The sequence below is a fragment of the Lasioglossum baleicum genome, chromosome 15 (assembly GCF_051020765.1).
Source record: "Lasioglossum baleicum chromosome 15, iyLasBale1, whole genome shotgun sequence".
Classification (NCBI taxonomy): Eukaryota; Metazoa; Arthropoda; class Insecta; order Hymenoptera; family Halictidae; genus Lasioglossum; species Lasioglossum baleicum.
Genome location: NC_134943.1, coordinates 10,170,774 through 10,187,040, shown reverse-complemented (window position 1 = coordinate 10,187,040; position 16,267 = coordinate 10,170,774). Strand labels below are relative to the sequence as shown.

General features: G+C 46.4%; 1 protein-coding gene across 1 annotated transcript; it reads left to right on the top strand.

Annotated features, from left to right (window-relative positions):
• The first annotated feature begins 2,363 nt into the window (after positions 1–2,363).
• Positions 2,364–15,410, top strand: LOC143216183 (uncharacterized). The gene is made up of 14 exons (XM_076439024.1): positions 2,364–2,551; positions 3,052–3,136; positions 3,479–3,936; positions 5,164–6,432; positions 6,509–6,637; positions 6,913–7,028; positions 7,090–7,376; positions 7,919–8,290; positions 9,959–10,468; positions 11,516–12,030; positions 12,876–13,361; positions 14,801–14,961; positions 15,026–15,178; positions 15,253–15,410. Exons 1-14 carry the CDS (start codon positions 2,364–2,366, stop codon positions 15,318–15,320), a joined length of 4,797 nt encoding a protein of 1,598 aa, XP_076295139.1. The 3' UTR covers positions 15,321–15,410.
• The last annotated feature ends 857 nt before the right edge of the window (positions 15,411–16,267 follow it).

The following is a 16,267-nucleotide window of genomic DNA, read 5'->3' as shown; positions in this document are numbered from 1 at the left end:
AAGCATGTCGTCGAGTGGACACGAGGCTGCAGTCTGGCAAAAAAACAGCGCCGATTAGATTATCCGTCGGGGCGTGTACCGCGACAAGACAACTTTTCTCCTGGCCCCGTTGACGTCAACATGGCCATCGAGCCCCCCGGTGCAATTTACGTCAGCCGTGGACACGCGAGTCTCTTAGTCAATGTAATATATAATAATATAAGTTCGGCACCTCTCTCGGTATAACGACGATTAGGATTCGCAAGGGCTGGTAGAGCGAGGGTCAGAGTTCGAGGACGGATTCGACGAGACCGGAGCTCGTGGATGAGACAGAGCGGCTGACTAAGTCAGCATTGATTGAGTCACTGGTGGAATCATTGCGAAACATTTCGAAGAGCGGTCCGAGCTGGGAACAACAGTTGATAGTGTTCCAGGATCCGGCACTTGGACGTTAATCAGCATTACATCGCGTTAATTGCGACAGAGGCGGACTATTTTCATGACGGGCCAGGTTCTAGCGGTCTATTTTTACGGGTGATAGCGAGTGACGCTGTTCCGAAATTATCCACGTAGTCGGCCGATGTTTCGGCGGAAGTTATCCGGGAGGTCGTGTCGTTAACTTTATGAATGGACGGCTGGCGATATCGGCGGCCGGGAAAGTGGAGCGCGTGGCGTGGATTAGCGAGCAGCGGGCCGAGATTAGGCGGCTTCGGAACACTCTGAAAGATCGGGCCAGATAAATCGCTGATCCGAGAGACCGATTCATTGTGATCGAGCGCAACAATCCGAGAGGAGGCTTCTGGAATCCGGAGATCCTCGTCAACCTACCAAAGATCCGAACGATACCAAAGAAGTCGGCTAGTCAAAGATTCAACGCGCGTCGGAATCCTTGGTCTGGTCATCGTTGAAGCTCGGAGACTGCACTCGGCGTATCAACGAGCGCAGATAACCGAGTCCGCGGCTCCCGAGGCTGCACTTACCCGCTGACATCATCGATAATAATAAGTTCGCAATGAATCGATCGGGTGCATCGAGAAACTGCGTCGAAGGAGAACGAGAAAGAGAGCCGGCCGACTCGCAATTACGATTGCGCCGCGTCGATTATCGCCGGTTCGCAATAATGCGTCGCATGCTTCGCAACGATAACGTGCCGCGTGCATCTTGTACACATCGGACACGCCGCGCACGCACGCGTTTCACTTCGCGTTACTGCCCTCCCATTTACGCGATCCTATCTCGATCGCGACTCGCAATCGCGCGGGAATCGCAACTCGACCGTTTCTCGCCCGGGAAATCGGACTCTTTATACGATTCCTGCGGTTTCGAGCGATTTCGACGCTGTTCGGTCACAACGCAAATAGAAAATGGCTCACGAGCTGGCCATCGCGCTTCGCGAACTGCATCCTTTGTCGAACGGTATCGGAGGATTACGTAAATGCAACGCGCCAGATGCTGCAGGTTTTTCAGCCTGCCGCCTTTGTACCAATTAAAGGGGACGCGTCGACGCGGTTCGCCGAGGCCTAGATGTTTCGTAGAGCGAGAACGTGGCGGTACGATTGATTGGACGATGGTTCAGTAAAAATAATACAATTTGTAAATTCTTCTAATTATACGATCTGGTACTGTCGATATGGTTCGTTCATTTCCATCGAGCGACCAGATGTGTAACAAGAGAAATGGGACTGTTTCACGCTAGAAAATCAATGTCGAAATCAAAGCAGCCTTGGCAAGAGGGAAATCCTGAAGAATGGAGTAAGAAGAAATATGACACGGTCGAGACAGCCGATTTATTCCACCTGTACGAGATCCAAGGTCTCGGAGATGCTAACTGACACCTAACAAGACAAACGACATATTTCTATCCTTCGAAACTAAAATAGTTCTGACGGGAGTCTTCTCGAAATAAATCGTAAGGCGGATGCAAGGAAAAAAGGCAGTACATTGAAAACCGCTTGCTTCTAACCACGAGCGATCCAAGGTCTTCAGCAGCAAGTGTCTACCAACTGTAAACATATCCCTGTTTAATATCTAACTGTAATGCAAAGCAGTTCCGGCAGCAGGGATTCTGAGAAGCGGAGGATGATCTCAGGTTACGCGGAGTCTGCGAGCGATGTTTTGCAAATTTGCATGTAGAACGGTGTATTGGAGGAACGCGAATAGAAAAATCTGACCGATCGGTCCCTGTGTGCGTTTGGAGGCTGTTTTCTATGAACTCGGTCAATCTCGCCGCTGGCGGATCCATAAACATTTCTGCGAACAACTACGCAGCCGGGATCGCTGGAAGATGGTAAAGGCGGTGTGACCCCGGCTCGGCTCGGTGTTATCGGGATCGATGTGATCGCGCTCGCACGAAAATAAGAAACCAGTCTTCTATCCGCGCTCACATGATCAACATGCGGACAACGGTGATCGTATGCGCGTCGTTGCTCACGCTTTTCGCCGTCGACACAATGGCGGTCGAAGGCGTGAAGGGTGGGCATCGGGCCCGCACAGGTGTCAAAGGGGATAGACCGGGCCAGGGTGGCGCCAACAACGCCACTACCATCGCTGGACTTTGCTACAAGACCATGCCGTGAGTTACATCTCCTTTTGCGCACGTGTTTCCCTCCTGAAATCGACCCTTCGATTCGTATGCGTTCACTATATTGTTCAAAATTCGTGCGTGGTATAAGAAAACGGTCCCGGTAGTCCAGTAGAACAGAATACGTTCTAGGTCGAACAAAACGATTTTGAAATTAAAATAGCTTTGAGTGCGAGAAAAGATTAGTTTGGAAGTTTTGTTCGGAAATGATCAGTGGTGCTATTTTTTAAACAAAGACCTCGTGAGAACGAGCATATGTTGTAGAAGTTTCGGTAATTGTTCGTTTAAAAAATTTTGAAGAATGCAGGAGTAAATGCGAACGTTCGAGAACCGGGCCTGTTCTGAGCAGGTCGCTCGAATTAGAATAGATTGAAACGCAGCGTCCGATGTTCGCGTAAGAACGCGTAACCTTTGGCCCCGTCGTTATCACGGCAACGTGAGCTCGATGATCCGTTTATGTTTTCATACTACGTATGTATATGTACTTCCAGCTACGCAGATGCGGTGGCTTTGAACGTCACGAGACAGTTTCCGCACAACACTCTTCCCTCGACGACAACACCTGACGATGGAACGGTAAATGCACATTTACTACTCTAAGCAACTCGCAAATTTCGTATCTGGCATTACATGCATAGTATAACTCGTATAAACTATATCTACATCGACAACGATAACATTTTCGTTATCTCAATTTTACGTATATCTGCTGCAAAAATAAAAATAGTCAGATTCATTTCGTAACACTTCGCTCTGTAACATTAGGTTTACGGGACGCGTCCTGATACTTTTAGTTTACGATTGTTGAGATTATAAAGTTGCTATCCATGTGGAATTATGCAGTAGATTCATTTCTCCGGATATGTATTATAAGAAAAAGAAAAGCGAAAATATTTCACGACTCGTATCCATCAACAGACGAACGGAATGATCACTATCCTGGACTGCTGCGACGGCTACGAGAAAAACGCAACGTCCGACTCCTGCGAGCCACGCTGCCCCCGGGGTTGTTTCGGCGGCAAGTGCGTCGCGCCGGACCAATGCAGCTGCCCTACGAACTGGTTCCCTCAAGATGGCGTATGCATGCCTTTCTGCCAGATGCCCTGCATGAAGGATGCATACTGTTTCTCCCCTAACGTGTGTGCCTGCAAGTTGGGCTTCGACGAGGTGAACGGCGAGTGCAAACCGATTTGCCCCGGTGGTTGCAACAACGGCGATTGCGTGGCTCCTCGGGTCTGCAGGTGCAAGCCTGGCTACGTGCTGCAACCCTCCCCGGATCCTGCATCCCTGATCGAACCGAAGAGATGCGTACCTGCATGCGAGAACTGTCGCAACGGAGAGTGCACTGCGCCTGGCGTGTGTACCTGTCGCGAAGGGTGTGTTAGACATTTTGTTAATTCGCGCATACGCCAACAAACAATTTAGTGATTTCGGCGCCAAAGGTTCGATCAAATGTCTAAGTTCCTCTCGGTTATTTTATGTAAAATTATTGGTAAATCACCATATCACACTGTTGACAGCTGGCAACTTGTGAATGAACTCAGAACCATTCAGATTCCTGAGGACTCACAATTAGTTTCACTTGATGTTGCAGCGTTATTCACTAACGTTCCGATAGACTCAGCCATACAGGTTTTACACACTCGGTGGAATGAGTTACTGGTTTCCACCAATAAAAGATAAATTGCCATTACTAAAAAGTTGTAACATAGTATATACAATAACATAACATATTATATTTCTGCCTCCATCACAGCACACTGCCTTGACGAAACATTCTGTAGAATTTGACCATGCGTTTGATTTTGAGAATGCCAAAATCATTGACAGAGAACCTAACCTGCAACAAAGACTGCTACTTGAAACTATTCATATGCTTAACAGCATAGCGTAAATCTTAGGTACGAGACTCCTAAGATTCATGAATATTACGCAGCATTACTAAACCAGTAATGTGTTCATGATGACGTTTCCACATAATAAGTTGCATTATTTATTTTCACCCATGAATTAAACACCTAGTGTTCTCACATACAAGAGCAATTGTATGTAATTTTTGGTTCAAATATTCTGAATGTCAATTATTAATTTACCGTAACACCTACATGGTATATAAGCACATGTGAAGTGGCTTTGGTGGACCGGCATGATTCATAACTGTCGCCAAATATTGATTTGAGAACTCATCGATCTCTGTGTTCTGATTGACTATCGTTCGATAGTCATCGATAGCGTTCTTCCTTTGTTCTGACTTAACGTCTACCGGCATGGAGTTTTCTCAAAAGTTCCATCAGTAAATTTATATGTATAATTCGTTTACACTTAGCAGGTATGTCAAAATTTTATGGGTATTACCCGGTTTTGTTGAACAATTACTATAGCTTACAGTATTTTTACAGACGCAAAATTTCTCTTGAAAATGGTCCACATTTGGATCGAAACGTCGAGAACAATTTAAATTGCAAAATTGCTTAGTGAGTAACATTTGATCGAACCTGTGGCGCCGAAATAATTAAATGTTTATTTGCACTATCTACGATCGACATAAAGGAAAATTCATATACGCCAACGTTCGTCATTACTAAATATTCCACGTTCTCCAGGTACGCGAACCCACCAGGAGACACCGAGACCTGCGCTCCCATCTGTCCCAAGGGCTGCGTGGGAGGAGACTGCGTTGCCCCAGGCGAGTGCAAGTGCAGGCCAGGCTTCATTATGAGCTCCTCCGATACCTGCGTGCCAGACTGTCCTCAGGGTTGTCCGAACGGCGAGTGCGTGGCTCCAGGTGTGTGCAACTGCAGGCGAGGCTTCAGTCTGGACCAATCCAGCAAGTGTGTACCGCAGTGTCCTCAAGGATGCCAGAACGGCGAGTGCGTTGCACCAGGAGTATGCAGCTGCAGTCCTGGCTTCACGAATGACGCTTCCGGCAGCTGCGTTCCGGAATGTCCTCGATGCCAGAACGGCGAGTGCGTTGCACCAGGCGTGTGCAACTGCAGAAACGGATTCGCTCGCGATTCGAACGGCGATTGCGTGCCGGAGTGTCCTCGAGGATGCCTGAACGGCAAGTGCGTGGCTCCGGGAGTGTGCAGCTGCAGTCCGGGCTACAAGAACGATGCTTCCGGTAGCTGCGTCGCGGAATGTCCGCGAGGATGCCCGAACGGCGAGTGCGTTGCACCGGATGTGTGCAACTGCAGGATCGGGTTCGTTCGCGACTTGAACGGCGATTGCGTGCCCCTGACTGGCGAGTCGAGTACCGGGCCGCTGTGCAGGTACGGTTGCGGTGCGAACGGGACCTGCGTGGGCCCGAATAGGTGCGTGTGCGACGTGGGCTCTCGAGTGGACCCGGACACCGGCAGATGCGTTCCGGCGGTGAGCTCGTTCCAGTGCAGGAACGGTTGCGGGTCGCACGGGGTCTGCGTCGGACCCGACCTTTGCATCTGTGATTACGGACTCGTTGTTGATCCGGAGACCGGCAGGTGTCCCGAGCCAAGGCCCACAGAGTCCCCCACCATGTGTCAGTACGGCTGCGGCCAGTACGGTAGGTGCGTCGGCCCGAACCGTTGCATGTGCGAAGCCGGGTACACGGTCGACCCGCAGTCCGGTCGCTGCGTACCACCTAGAATCCCCCAACCCGGCGAACCCCTCTGCGAGTCTCCCTGTCTGAACGGCGATTGCGTCGGCCTGAATCAGTGCCGCTGCAAACGCGGGTACGTCATGGACCCGGACGACCTGACCGGCTCCAGATGCCTGCCCATCTGCGTCGGTGGATGCCCCAACGGCACGTGCACCGCGCCCAACTACTGCATCTGTAACATCGGCTACAGGAAGGAGACTGGCGTCAAGGGTAGACAACGATGCGTTCTCGCTCAGTAGACGACGATCGCCTCGTGGCGGGTACCCGACTCGACCCGTGAGACGTTAGATTACTGCGATGTGCAACGTAACAAGCGTGAACACGCTGCTAGGCACCGGTAGACGACCACGACCCTGTCGGGTACCCGCCTCGCCTCGTATAGCGGATAGAACGATTGTGTGCAAGAGTGATTATTACGATGTTGCGCGCACATCCGGTGCAAAGTAGAAACCGTAAGCGGACTGCTAGGCGCCAGTACACGGCTACGACTCTGTCAAGTACCCGCCTCGACCAGCGCGCGGAGATAGTGCGTATGAGAGAAAGAGAGAGGGAGAGCTTGTGTGTTGGAACGATTATTTCGATGTTGCGCGCGCGCGCGCGTCCGGTACAAAGTAGCAAGCATGAACGGGCTGCTAGGCGCCGGTAGACGTCGATGGAATTTTTGTAAAGTTGATGGACGAATAAACGAACGTAAAGAACGTATGGAAACGGCTGATAGAGAGCTCATATCGAGGCGTTCGGGGGATCCCGACTGTCCGGAAAAGCGATATCGCTCGACTTCCTGTTTTGCGTCTGGAGGAGACGCGGGCAGGAACGCAAGAGCGCGTCGTTGCTGTACGACGAGCGATTAGTCGCAGTCCCGACGTTCGTTCAACGATACGTCGTACGAGATGAGGTTCCTCTCGGTCGCCGTTGTTATTGGTCTACTCGAAGTCGCCGTTAACGCCAGGTTGCTCGTGCTCGGTTTCTCGAATGGCAACTGCGACAAAGTGGTCAGGTGAGTCGAATCGCATCCCTCTCGCGTCCACCGTTCGATCCTATGAAACCGGGTTCAATACCGAGATACCCAACTACGTTCGCAGTTACACGAGGACGCACTTGGTCCCGTATCAGGAGACGTACCGCGAGAAGAAGTGGGGGATATTCTACAACACCAAGGTTCGATGGAACTATAGGAAAGAGGTAAGCGACACGGCCAAACCGGGAATCGGGAGGAAAGGAGGCTTCGGATAGTTCGTTCACCCGTCCCGATTTTTCATTCTTTCGCTGGGTCCGTTCTCGGGATCTAATTCTACGTCGTACGTAACTCGAACTGTTGTCTTATTTATTATCTTCGGTTCTTGCAAATAATGACATTTTCAAATTGTTTATAAACAATGCTGTCATAAACAATTATTCTTTACCTATTTCGTTCACTAAAAATTCATATTGTTCCCTTATAATGGTAACCGCATTGATCCGAAAGTGGTATCTTTGCTGGTCTGGCCTCAGGCTTTTGAAGGGTTGATACAACGAAACTGTCCATTTTTTGACATTTTGCCTGACATACATTTGTTCAGTGACCCAAAAGGTACAACATATTTCAAATTCAGCCATTTTCGGTGCGGTATCCTTTTTAAGCAGACGCAGGAGAATATTGTAGTGTAAAGTTCCAGAACAAAAGAACGGTGCGGCGGCTGGAACGTGAATCGATCGTTCGTTGACGCGATTTTCCGACGTTTCAGTATGAGGTCGCCTATAAAACGGTGAAGGAATGCTGCGCAGGCTATGAATGGGACAACGGCTTTTGCAACCCGGTCTGCGATCCGCCCTGCGAGAACGGGAGGTGTCTCTCGCCGAACGAGTGCATGTGCCATCTATTCTTTCACAAATCCAGGGATAGCAACCACGTCTGCGAGGCCGATTGCACTTTGTGCGAACACGGAAAGTGCAACAAGCCGTACATCTGCGAGTGCGATCCTGGATACAGGCTGGACGCGTCGGATTCCGATTGCGTGCCGATCTGCGACAGCAACTGCGAGGAGCTACACGCATACTGTTCCGGACCCAACGAGTGCACCTGCAACGATGGCTACTTCCATAACGTGGAAAAGCAGGTTTCCCACACCAAATTCACCCTAACACAGACCAAATTCGCGTCTTTACAAATCAAATTCGCTATTTTAGAGACCGCGTTCACCCTTTTGCGAACACAATACATCTCGCGAGTCCTTGACACTGAACCTACCGCGTAGGGATGGGATCGAGTTAAGTATGTACTCGCGAATCCGAGTCAAGTTCAATAACCAAGTTTCATTTCATGGGTTTCGATTACTACTTAAAAGCAATAAAAGTTTCAATGATTATAGTTGAAAAGTATTCATTGTATACAAGTAGTTATCGAACCTCGAAATGAGTACTTACAAGTTTCGAAAAGATACTTATAAGTACTTCGATGTTGAAAGTAATCGAAACTTTCACAAGTAGTACTCGAATCTTGGAAATCAAAACTGCATAGTAGGTTTTAAGCACTTTCTTGATTAAATTCGTAACTATTTAGGAATAATATTTCATTTACAATACTTGGTTTTATCCTATTTCTTTTTTTATCCATGATATTTCCTGCTTTTGAAAAAACTCTTTCTGAAGGTACAGAAGTGGCCATTATACAAAGATAGTCAGGTGCAATTTTTGATAAAATGGGGTACTTGTTTGAATTTTCACGCCAAAATAATAACGGGTCTTCTTTGCGTTCTGAATATTGTGATTTTAGATAATTTTCCACTTCTAACACAGCAGACGATGATATAGGTATCGTATTATTTGTAATTGCTATTTCATTGTCGAAGGATGACCAAATTGATAATTCGCTATTGTGCCGATTTTCGGACATCTGTGTCTGTGAACTATCACGTGTTGTAGATGAATTATCATTATTAATATAATTAGTGGCTATATCAGTCAAGGCATCCCGTGCTCGAGGGATAGATTCATCTTTAGAAGAAGCTAATGTTTTGAATCGTGGATCCAATAATGCAGTTAACATATACAAATGATTGTTCTCGACATCACCTAGATAATGTTCGATATAATATATCAGTGTTTGTCGCAAAGTACATTCCAAACTGCAATCATCGGTAGAAGCATGTAAAATTATGAGACCCCGTTTTCTCTCTCATCTCCACAGCGTGTTTACAAAAAAAGTAAACAGACGCCGCCGCGCCGGAACAGCCTTACGTTGCCACGGAGCGTGCAAGAATACGGAAATTTGTAACGATATTCATAAAAATTTCGATTGTTTCGAAACTGTTCGACCAAATTCGAGTATACTTGCAAATATTATTTACGTTTACCACAGTAATTGCAAAGGGTTCGAAACTGTCTGGCAAAGGTTTGAGTAAACTTGGGAGTACTATTTTTTTTTCTTGAAGTACTTATAGAGAGTTCGAATTCCATCAATCAAGGTTCGAACCTGTTTGCGAGGTACTTGATCCCATCCCTACTACCAAGTCTTAAAAGTAACTAGCACTTGTTCCCTTATAAAAATGACAAGATTAATTTTATTTAGACTTCGTGCGGCCCCTATTGTAATACGTGCTCTACTAAAGATATCTATACAACCATTCCTCATGAAATCATTATTATAATCTCAATAATTGCAAAATAAAAATCTGAAACCGGTCATTTTAACCGATTGTGGTAGGTTTAGTGTTAAGATTTTCTTGGTTCTCGGAGATTTTCTGTATCTGACCGTTTGAAATACCTCGGCAACGAACTGTCCGCAGACTTGTGAGCCGATTTGCAATTCCACCTGCGTGAACGCCGTGTGTACGTCGCCGAACGTGTGCACCTGCGAGACGGGCTACGAGCGACACCCTGAGAACCCGTTCAAGTGCGAGCCCAAGTGCGATCTGGGTTGCTATAACGGCGTGTGCGTGGGACCTAACGTCTGCGCCTGCGATCCAGGCTACCAGACGAACTCTTCCTTGGCCGTGTGCGAACCGATCTGCTCCGAGCCGTGTGTCAGGGGCACCTGCATCGCTCCAGACACATGCCTGTGCGACTATGGCTACGGGAAAGCCGAGGGCTCCACGTTCCTTTGCGAGCCCCTCTGCGAGAAGGCCTGCGTCAATGGGGTCTGCACTTCTCCCAGCCAATGCACCTGCTACGATGGATACTACTTCGACGGCGACGAGACCATGAAACACGTCTGCCAGCCCTTCTGCATAGACTGCGGATCCAACGCGGAATGCATCAGGCCCGGCGAGTGCGCCTGCATGGACGGGTACGAAAAGGTAATTCGCGAACCAATAATTATATTATTGTAATTAATAGACTGCGGATGTTTCTGCATTTTCCAATTTTTGTAGACGAATTTTAAGAAACCGGAATGAAATAAAATCCTATTTTTAATGGGAACAGCCTTCGTAGATCTAGAACAAATAAGAATTGTACAAAATTCTATCAAATTTTATATTCCAGCCTTTTCACAAGACATAAATGCATATAGAACCGCAGTCTTGTAATAATATACAGGGTGGAAATTATAAAGCGTTACAGACGAATATCTCAAACAAATATTGATAATTACGCAAAAATTTTTCAGATGAAAGTTGTTCAGTACCGAGGGGGACATCATGTGATGGGACTCTTATTTTTCCCGGTGGACACTGTAGGGTGAGGTGAAGGTCAACTTTCTTTTTTTAAATAGAAAGACCTATTTTTTATACGATAGATCGATAGAGTATCAAATTCTGAATATAAAAGTGTTGACCTTCATATGTCCTAAACCTAACAGTTAACGAGATATTATCCAAAGAAGAAATCAAATTGTTTCGATAATACCTCGTTAACTATTAGATTCAGGACGTATGGAGGTCAATACATTTTTACTCAGAATTCGATAGTCTATCGATTCATGATACAGAAAGTAGGTGTTTCCAATTTAAAAATTCAAGGTGACCTTCTCTTCACCTTGAAGTGTCCATCGGGATAAATAAAAATCCCAACACATGATGTCCCTCTCGGTACTGAACAACTTTCATCTGAAACATTTTTACATATAATCAATATTTTTGGAGATATTCGTCTGTAACGCTTTATGATTTCCACCCTGTATTAACACATTGCCGACCGGTGATTATTGCATAATTTAAAAAAATCTATGGTTCATGGCTAAACACTTTTTAATGGAACCCTCAACAGTGACAGCAATCTTCATTGTGAACTAACAAGTCACCCTCGAGAACGTCATCTAGTACTTTCATTAAAGATCATAGTGTAAAAGAAAATTTCTATGCTTTCTTTTGGTACAGCACAATTATTGAAAATCCTATTAATAGGCAATCCCGAGCCAAGTCGGATGCACGCCATCGTGTCCCGGGGGATGCAGAAACGGGTACTGCGCAGTGCCAGGTATCTGTAAGTGCAAGCAAGGCTACGAACCTGCGAATGGCAACCACTCGGACTGCGAGCCTGTATGCGACCCGCCTTGCGAGCACGGCGACTGCTCCCATTCGTTCAGCTGCAAGTGCCACGAAGGATATGAGCCGTCCGCAATACCGAACGTGTGCGCACCTATTTGCGATATTCCCTGCGGGAACGGCACCTGCGTCGCGCCGAACAACTGCACCTGCAACGAAGGCTACCTGCTGAGCCAGGACAGTGCAGTGGCATGCACTCCGATCTGCGACGACCCCTGCAAGTTCGGAACCTGCGTCGCGCCCAACAAGTGCAGTTGCAATAAAGGCTACGAGCTGAAGGACGGATTAGGATGCGTGCCAACATGCGTTCAGCCCTGCGGAGAGAACGCGGTCTGCGTAGCACCTGACACCTGCAGGTGCAAGGACGGCCACAGGTGCGTTAACTTGCTTTTCAACGAAATATTTAACGGGTAAACTCGTTTCTAGGATTGCAACGGTGCGGGATGCGGCTTCTCATTTCTCGATTATGCAAAGATGGGGGTTTCCAGTAGGTAAAAATGGTAGATAAAAGATCAAGCCAAGCCGCGATCGCCCCCAAAAGTCCTATTTTTACGTTTACGAGGCATAATTTGCATTATTCTCGGAACCATACAGCTGCGAAAGTACAGTAAAGTCACGATCTAGCTCCCTTAGGAACTCCACGATCACTGTCCCTTCGCCTACCCCTTCCAGTGGGGGGCATCCCCGCGAGGGGCCAAGAAGCTCGAGCTGCCTTCTACGTTCGGCATCTTTTGTACTTTCGGTGCGATCGACGCTGTCATAAAGAAATAGTTTCCCTACACAATCTCTGTCTCCGCACGGAACAGGCTATGAGAGCTAGATCGCGACTTCACTATAGCTTTTTCATGAAGCTGCGACAGCTACGTGCTTCCGGATAATGAAAATTACGTCTCGTAAACGTAAAAATAGAACTTTTGAGGTTTTTGAGGTTTTGAGCTTTTGACTACTGAAAATCCCCATCTTTGCATTATCCAGAAATGAGAAGAGAAACGAGAGTCCACCCCCTTAATGGGTAACGCCACCCTGAGGCGGCCGAAATGATATCAAAGTTTACTCATTTTTTTCTCCCCAACCATATATCATAATAACAAAATTGTCACATTCATACTTTTGGAGAAAAAAATTCGTAAACTTTGATATCGTTTCGGCCGCCTCGGTGTGGTGGCGTAACCCCTTAATAACTTTCTATGCGGTTCGTTTGATTTAAAACTGTTGACAGGTACGTCGACAACCCTGCGAAGTTCACCTGCGAGCCGGTGTGCACGTTCGACTGTGCAAACGGCACTTGCGAGGCGCCAAATCTGTGCACCTGCGACCCCGGGTTCGAGAAGGACGACGATGAGCGATGCATACCTGTCTGCGAGTCTTGCTCGAATGGCAGCTGCGTTGCTCCTGGCGTCTGCGAATGCGCAGAAGGGTACAAACTCGTCGAACCCGACGCGAAACAGGTGTGCGAACCCGACTGCGGCAACTGCGACAACGGCAGGTGCGTCTCGCCTGGCGATTGCCGTTGCGACGTCGGGTTTGTCAGGAAAGACAACGACACCGGTTGCGTCAGCGCTTGCGACGACAACTGCAATGACCGAGGACTATGCGTCACGGAAAACGCCACCTGCGAGTGCTTTTACGGATGGAACGGGCTTAGATGTCACCTGCCAGCCTTCTGCGTCGTTCATGTTCCACGGGACAACGAGCACCTGAATGCGTGAGTGTTATCCAAGTGATCGAGATTGAAATTGTGTTCGTTAACCTTTTGCATCCTGAATTGTTTTGCAGATTTTTCAAATGTTTCGTACAACTTTTATGTCAGAACTAGATTACGAAAAAGTTAAACCGACTTCGAAAAAACGGACTAGAAAGTATGAAATAATTGGGTCCCATGGAAATCACCGACACAAATTTCCCCGACACGGCTATATTTCACCAACTCCAGATTTGACCGACAATAGCTTTGGCCAACAACGATTATGACCGACAACGAATTTTATCCACAACGATTTTGACCGACAACGAATTTGATCCACAACGACTTGAGACGACCACAATATGTGTGTGTGATAATACTGTATGATAATACATACTGTGGTCGCCTCAAGTCGTTGTGAATCAAATTCGTTGTCGGCCAAAATCATTATCGATCAAATTCGTTGTCGGTGAAAACCGTGTCGAGGAAAATGTCGGTGATTTCCATGGGACCCGAAATAATTTCCATTTAATTTATGCGAATATACACACGAACTTAAATACAACACAATCTTTTCGGAGGCGATGCAAAAATGAAAATTTTCCAAATGACAGATATTGCTGATTATGATTTCATTGGAAGATACATTAACGTGTGAAAGCATGTAGAAGAATTTAAGGATTTTCAATTTTTCAATTTTGCGCCGCCTCCGAGAAGATTTTATTGTATGTAAGTTCGTGTGTATTCACATAGATTAAGTGGAAATTATTTCATACTTTTTAGTGCATTATTTTAGTGCGTTTTTTCAAAGTCGGGGTTTAATTTTTTTTTATAAAATCTTTTTATTTCACACTTTTTAGTGGAACGAGCACAATTTGTAGAACACCGTAGGATGGTTTTTCGGTCTTATTGGTTATTTGCAATAAAAACCGCAAAGAGTGAAAAAATGCAAAATTTGTTTCCAAGGGACCAATCGGGAAACATAACCTACAAAATGCGAAAGGTTTCGTTCCGATTGGTCCATCCATGAAAAAAAAAGCGGAAAAAGGCACATACAGATCGAATTGAGTAACCTCCTCCTTTTTCGAAGTCGGTTAAAAATGAGTGATATGTACTGTTCTGTTATTGCGCACGTTGAATCACACGTTTTCAACTCCAGCAATGAGATTTATATTCGTAATGGCGTCAGTATATCGACATTCGTTGCGAAAGGATTAAAAATGTCAAGTCGCACTCGACATGAGAGCTGCTGTGAATAAAATTTCCGTCGAGTCACACTCGACGCACGTCGGTGTGCAAAGGGTTAAACGACAACGTTTTGATACTCTCCCTCTGAGCGAACGTAACAAGGAACGTTAGCGGAATTTTCATTATAATAAGCGCGAGTGATATAGCAATATCTGAAAATATTTTGTAGAATCTGGGAACTTATTTATACGAACCTCTTCGCGATTTTGCAGAACGATCGTTGCCACCAGCGTGAACGATACCATCGACAGCGTGTTCTCCAGCAGTCCACTATGCTACCATAATTGCTGGGTCGAGATCAGCAACGAGACTCTGTGCTTCCAAAGGTCGAATGGAACTGATAATGATACTATTGCTTGTCTCATGAGCACAGGTAAGAATATCTCGTTTGTTTAGTTTGTATTTGAACTTTCTATTTCGAGCGTCGTTTCCTTTAGACTCACCTTGCTACGCGATGTCCGAGCAATCTACCAAATTGCCAAATTACGTCACCATGGTGGGAATTCTGGGAATCGTGGCCGTCGCTGTGGCAGCCATCACTGTAGCTGTTTTGTTGATACGAAAGCACAGATCGGGGAGCTTATCTATCGGTGATTATTCTCGTTCCATTATTAACTATAAAAGAGTTGCTGTTTCTCGGAAATAATTCGCTGATTTTCTACAGCAGACATCCCACAAGCGTCACTACGGAGCAGAACTTCTTTGCTACCTGAGGAGGACAATAATCTCTAGGATTAACGTTAACTGTAACTTATTGCATTGTTCCTTATGTAGATTTTATCGTTACGATTCTTAATAAATGATTTAATATATTCTTCGAAATCCCGAGTGGATTCGGATAGGCCGATGGTGAAGGGGATCCCTCGTTGGTCGGCCATTTTGAATTTTCATGTTCCCATATCGATTAACGACATAGCTAGATCCGTTCGAATTTTTATTTCGCATATGTTTTTCAACCTACACCTTCCAAATCAACTTTGATCGTTTTTATTTCATGGCAGACAGGAGAATGTTGCATTTTGACGATGATATTTTGAACTAAATTGAAAACGAGCGACCAATCCGTTTCACCGGGCTCGCACGTTGAAAGGTTCCCCTACGTGGCGCACTAGCTGTATTCAATCGCACACGTACCTGCTCGAAATCGATACGCAATCAAGAATCGCGGTGCATGTGTCCTACGCTGCAGCGCAGCGTCAACCGAAGCCAAACGACTACTTCAGTTGCGATGCACGAACCTCCATTATCCCTTCCATTCTACGAAGTGCAGCCGTCGAACGATCTTCACGCATGCACCCTCAAAACCCACCGGAAAAACCATCCCCAGACCAGATCCATCGCGATCCTTCCAGCCTCCTCTCTGTTTCCGAGGAACACCGTATACGTAGCTGTTGAAAACCTTAAGGGTTGATCTAACACCACTTGCAACCTTTAATACGTCCGGTTATCAATATTATTTTCTCGTTTATTAATCGACAATGGTAGCGATCCTAGTCCTAGTGTTGATCTTAATCAATTACCCCAGTCTATTTGCGTAATGAGGACTTCATAGCTGATCACAAAGACTCAACCTCGATCTCCATCGAAGAAACATCTAACACACCATAGCCAGGTGGTTTATATCTGAAAGGTGTCTTTTAACAAAGGTGGCAATCCTACTCCCAGTGTTATTCTGTGAA

Bases quoted from the DNA above. Each gene is read 5' to 3' on its own strand.
- LOC143216183 (XM_076439024.1), top strand. From the start codon at position 2,364: ATGATCAACATGCGGACAACGGTGATCGTATGCGCGTCGTTGCTCACG. The intron at 2,552-3,051 runs GTGAGTTACATC...ATGTACTTCCAG, and splicing joins CTTTGCTACAAGACCATGCC to CTACGCAGATGCGGTGGCTT. The intron at 10,469-11,515 runs GTAATTCGCGAA...TCCTATTAATAG, and splicing joins GCATGGACGGGTACGAAAAG to GCAATCCCGAGCCAAGTCGG.